Source organism: Arachis ipaensis, chromosome B08, assembly GCF_000816755.2.
Source record: "Arachis ipaensis cultivar K30076 chromosome B08, Araip1.1, whole genome shotgun sequence".
NCBI classification, from domain to species: Eukaryota; Viridiplantae; Streptophyta; class Magnoliopsida; order Fabales; family Fabaceae; genus Arachis; species Arachis ipaensis.
In genome coordinates, this window is record NC_029792.2 from 32124600 (window position 1) to 32128854 (window position 4255).

The window sequence follows — 4255 nt, forward strand, 5'->3', positions numbered from 1 at the left end:
AACAAAAATACTAGAGATACTAATGGTAAGTTGCGACATGTTGGAATCAATGACCACAGGCCTTAGTAGAATAGAAGGAATCTAAGACCCTAGTTACTATTTCACAGTACCACACCCCCCTTTCCCCATCAACAACTGTTTCGGCTGAAAAATAGGTCTGTTTGCACATCAAAAATCATACCTTAGCTTTTTTCCATGTCAAACCAACTTAGGTTGGTTGATTGGTCAATTCATTTATTCGTTTAAGTAAGTGTCAAAAGTTTGAATTTCACTTTGTGTATGCAACAACTCGTTGACCAACAGTAGAACTAGGGGTGGCAATGAGTAGGGTAGAATAGGGTTTGGAGCCAACCATAACCCTACCTGTAGGTTGAGAATATCCCAATCCTAACCCTACCTATTCTTAACCCACGAGTACCCGACTCTACCCGCGAGTTACAAAAAAGATGCAACATTATTATATAATTTGATGATAATCTAAAATAGAACTGATTTTTATGTAAAAAAAGTATTAAATTATCAATTAATAATCTTCTTTTAGTGACTAAAGATCTTTTACATTTATTGAGAGATTTTGGTTGTTATCTACTTAAAACATATTTTTATATAAGTATATAATATATAACTACATATGGTGCGGGTTGGTCGGATAGGATTGAAACTCAATCCGCACCCTACACAACTTACACGAGAATCCTACCTGCACCTTATTCTGCTCACTACAGATCAGGTTCGCAACCCTATCCAATTGGGTGAGGTTGGGTTGGGTACCCAAGGATAGAGTGTATGTTGTCACCCCTAAGTAGAACTTTATATGAAGCTCAAATCTATGGCAAATTGGTCTTTTGACACGATAGATTAGGAGATAGCGTAGAAAACTATAAAAAAAAAAGCTTTTTCCCTATGCAAAATTTATTATTTATTTATTGCTGTGAACATTTTGGATTTTCGGTACGAGTAAAAATTCAATTTCACTCTGATCTTTCACGCAATTCAAAGACAAAAGAGCCGTTTTGATCATTCAGTGGCAATCCATACAATGTATATTCATTCATGTTTGCAATCATAACGTTTTAACAAAGACTTACAATCATGAAAATCAATGGGTTGCGAAAGCCACCCCACACCTAACTAACACATATATGTATATTACTTGATGCTAATAAATGAAAAAAGAGTCAAAAGAAATTAAAAAAAAGGAAGCACAACCTTGCACTCACCCCAATTACCTTCTAACATTTTCTACAGAATAAGACCACAACAAAAGGACAATGTTCACATAGTCATATTCAATTACTAAAACTCCTATTTATAACAACGGCGCATCACCTGTCATTAAAAAAATCACGTTAGCAAGGGAAAATTAAATAATTAAATAAATCAATCAATCAAAATAAAGACACAAATATTGACAAAATCTGAACACAGTGTATAATAGTGTTTAGGTTAAAGTACCTTGTCTTTGAGGTACCAAGTGTGAGTTCAAGATCGTCTGCTCCAAATTCTTCATGGATTCTTTCTCCTTCCCATGGCTTGACAAGGCCGGACGCGTCGCCTCCAAACGCAAATTCATCCGAGACAGCCTCGGACATTGGAATGTCAGCAGTGTGATCAGAACCTGCCGGGAAGGCGGGAGAGCACGTCCCACTCTGTCCAGGAGTCCACATGCGCGAGCCGCTTCGAGCCAAACCCTCTTCCTTGAAGGCAAAAGGATTTGAGGACATAAGGGTGAATGTGGGCGAAGTTGGGCTAACATGGGGGAGCTTGATACCTGCAAACCATTCAGGGTCGACCACCTGGCGGCCAGGGCTAGGAGGACTAGAGGATGGCAAGAATGAGTAGTGTTGTCCTCCAGTCCACCCTGGTCCTGGCCGTCCAGACTGATCACCCCAATCGGCATTCATCCTCGGTGTCCTAGCAGTTGGAGAGCTCAAGGGAGGCGTGACAGGCGCGCTTATGGAGCCACTCTGAAGGTAAAGGTGAGGGAGCTTAGGAGATGAAGCAGAGGACGAGGCAGTGGAAAGGTTCTTGAGCCATGGAATGAGGGAATTGCCGTCGCCGTTTGGATTGTTTGATGCATAGGGAGATCTTGATGGGCTTGGGAAGGATGATGAACCAGGGCTTGGGTTGTAGGAAGCACAGGGACTTGGATGGTAAGATGAACAAGGGCTTGCTGCTGTTGAGGAACCGCCTATTATATCCATGCGCTCCAAAGGCTTGCATCCCTGATATTGCAAAACCATTTTCACATTAACATTAACATTAATGGATCAAATTGTAGCATCTAACGTATCACATTACTAAGTACTTCAAGTATATGGTATAATTGGCATAGCAGAATTGAATGATTTCCAGAAGAGTAATACTTTATTACTAACAAAATTTATCATTTTTGACTAATACTTAGTCAACACTCTAAATCTTAAGTACTAAAATTTAAATTCTAAACTCTAAATCCTGATAATATAAAAATAGAATATTGGCTAAGTGTTGACTAATATTAATAAAATGTGTTGCCCCTAACATTTTTCTTTACAGAATATTTGGTAGCATGTTCACTGTACTACGTTCGTTCTCTAAGCACTAATCTAGTGAATCCTAAATTCCAAAAATATACCAAAATGTGAGAATAAAAGAGAAAAAGAAATGAATGAGTATTTCAATTCAATCTGAAGCACTGGTCTAACATTCAAACTTGCAGTAGAATCAACATAAATATTTAGTCGAATTTAATGGTTAAAACAAGATATAAATATAGAGATAAAGAAATATAAAAATGTGTTTGAAATAAGAAACACACCCTCTATCTCAAGAATCAAATTTTCTGTTTTTGTCTAATCCTAATGATGACAACATGAATTGTTAGTTATTGACTCATTGTAGTTCTGCAATAAAAAATGGTTGTCATGAAGAAAAGTATCAGACTGTTTTAGATAAATTAATGCACATTTTAGACTTTCATGCACTTAGCAACCTAAATTAATGACTTTCTTATTGCTCAAGGAAGTGCCAAAAAAATAAAAATAAAAATAAAAAGGTGTACTATATATTGTATAAGATTGTGCTTATCTGAGTTGGTGGAAAAATGAGCAGATGAAAACAACGGTGGAAAGTGGAGTTGGAAACTTGGAATACAATGATTTTGTTATTTCAATGAAAGTCACTTTCATGTTTTAGCTCTTTTTGAACTCAGCATTTTATTATCGTTTTTTAATAAATAAATAAACAAACAAGTTTTTCAACCAAACAGACACAGTTTTCAACTTTTCATGTTACATTCATTACGTCAGTAAACTTAAGCAAACATTTTTGGTTTTGCATCTGTAGGTGTTACCAATTGAGTATCGCTTAGTTAGCACTCATTAGAATTTTGTTATCATTTAAAAATTAATTATCTAGTTACCAGTACATAACAAATGTATTAAAAATTTAAATTTTATATATTTTTTCATAAACATTTCATTAATTTACAATCTAACACGTGTCTTAGACTAAATCCAAAAACTATAGATTCTTTTCACAACAAAAAATTTACACAAAAAGAATGTTTGGTTAGGGTGAAAATCTTGATTGATGAGCTTCATATCAAATTCATTCAAAAACATTTTCAACCCATTTGTACTTCAATTATGATTGGGGGTGAAATTTGGACGAGAAAATGTACAGATAAGCTTAATGAACATCTATATAGCATGACAATTTCCACTACTTTTTATCCCAATCAAATGTTAAGAATTCCCCTCTATCGGTTTTGACTTTTGAGCCTCCATTGTAAGTTTGTAACACCAGAAAGAATTAATAATTTAAGAAGCATTTGTTTTAGTTTCTTTTCTTCCAAAAAAGAAAAGAACATATAGCTTGGTTACTTAAAAAATAACCTTTAATAAAATGAACAAAACTTAAATAAAGGTAATTTTTAATGTTTTAGAAAAATTAAACAAAATAACTTTTAATTTCAACTTTAATAATTTCCTCAGAAAAAAAAAAGCTCCAAATGGGCATGGCCGCAAAAACAATAATAGTGTGAAAACAAAAAAAAGCTGCTGCTAGTTGCTACATTTGCAACAGTGACACAGCATCCGAGGTGGGAACATCTGAGCTGGAAAAATTACCCTTTTCCCGTTTTACTCGCTTTCAAGTACCCACTTTTGGCAGACAAATCAAAAGCATCACCCAGGGGCATTTTCGTCCCTCCATTCATTTTATGGGGAAAAAAAAAAGATTTTTAAAAGTAAAAAAAATTATAACATAACAG

General features: G+C 35.0%; 1 protein-coding gene across 1 annotated transcript in view; it reads right to left on the bottom strand.

The window, feature by feature from the left end:
• Positions 993–4255, bottom strand: part of LOC107614171 (BES1/BZR1 homolog protein 4) — a 4286-nt gene continuing 1023 nt past the window's right edge. Inside the window, exons 2-3 of the mRNA XM_016316401.2 lie at positions 1456–2225; positions 993–1329 (exon numbers count right to left, since the gene is read on the bottom strand). Of these exons, the coding sequence (XP_016171887.1) occupies positions 1326–1329; positions 1456–2225 (774 nt within the window). The 3' untranslated portion in view covers positions 993–1325. The remainder of the gene's footprint in view (positions 1330–1455; positions 2226–4255) is intronic.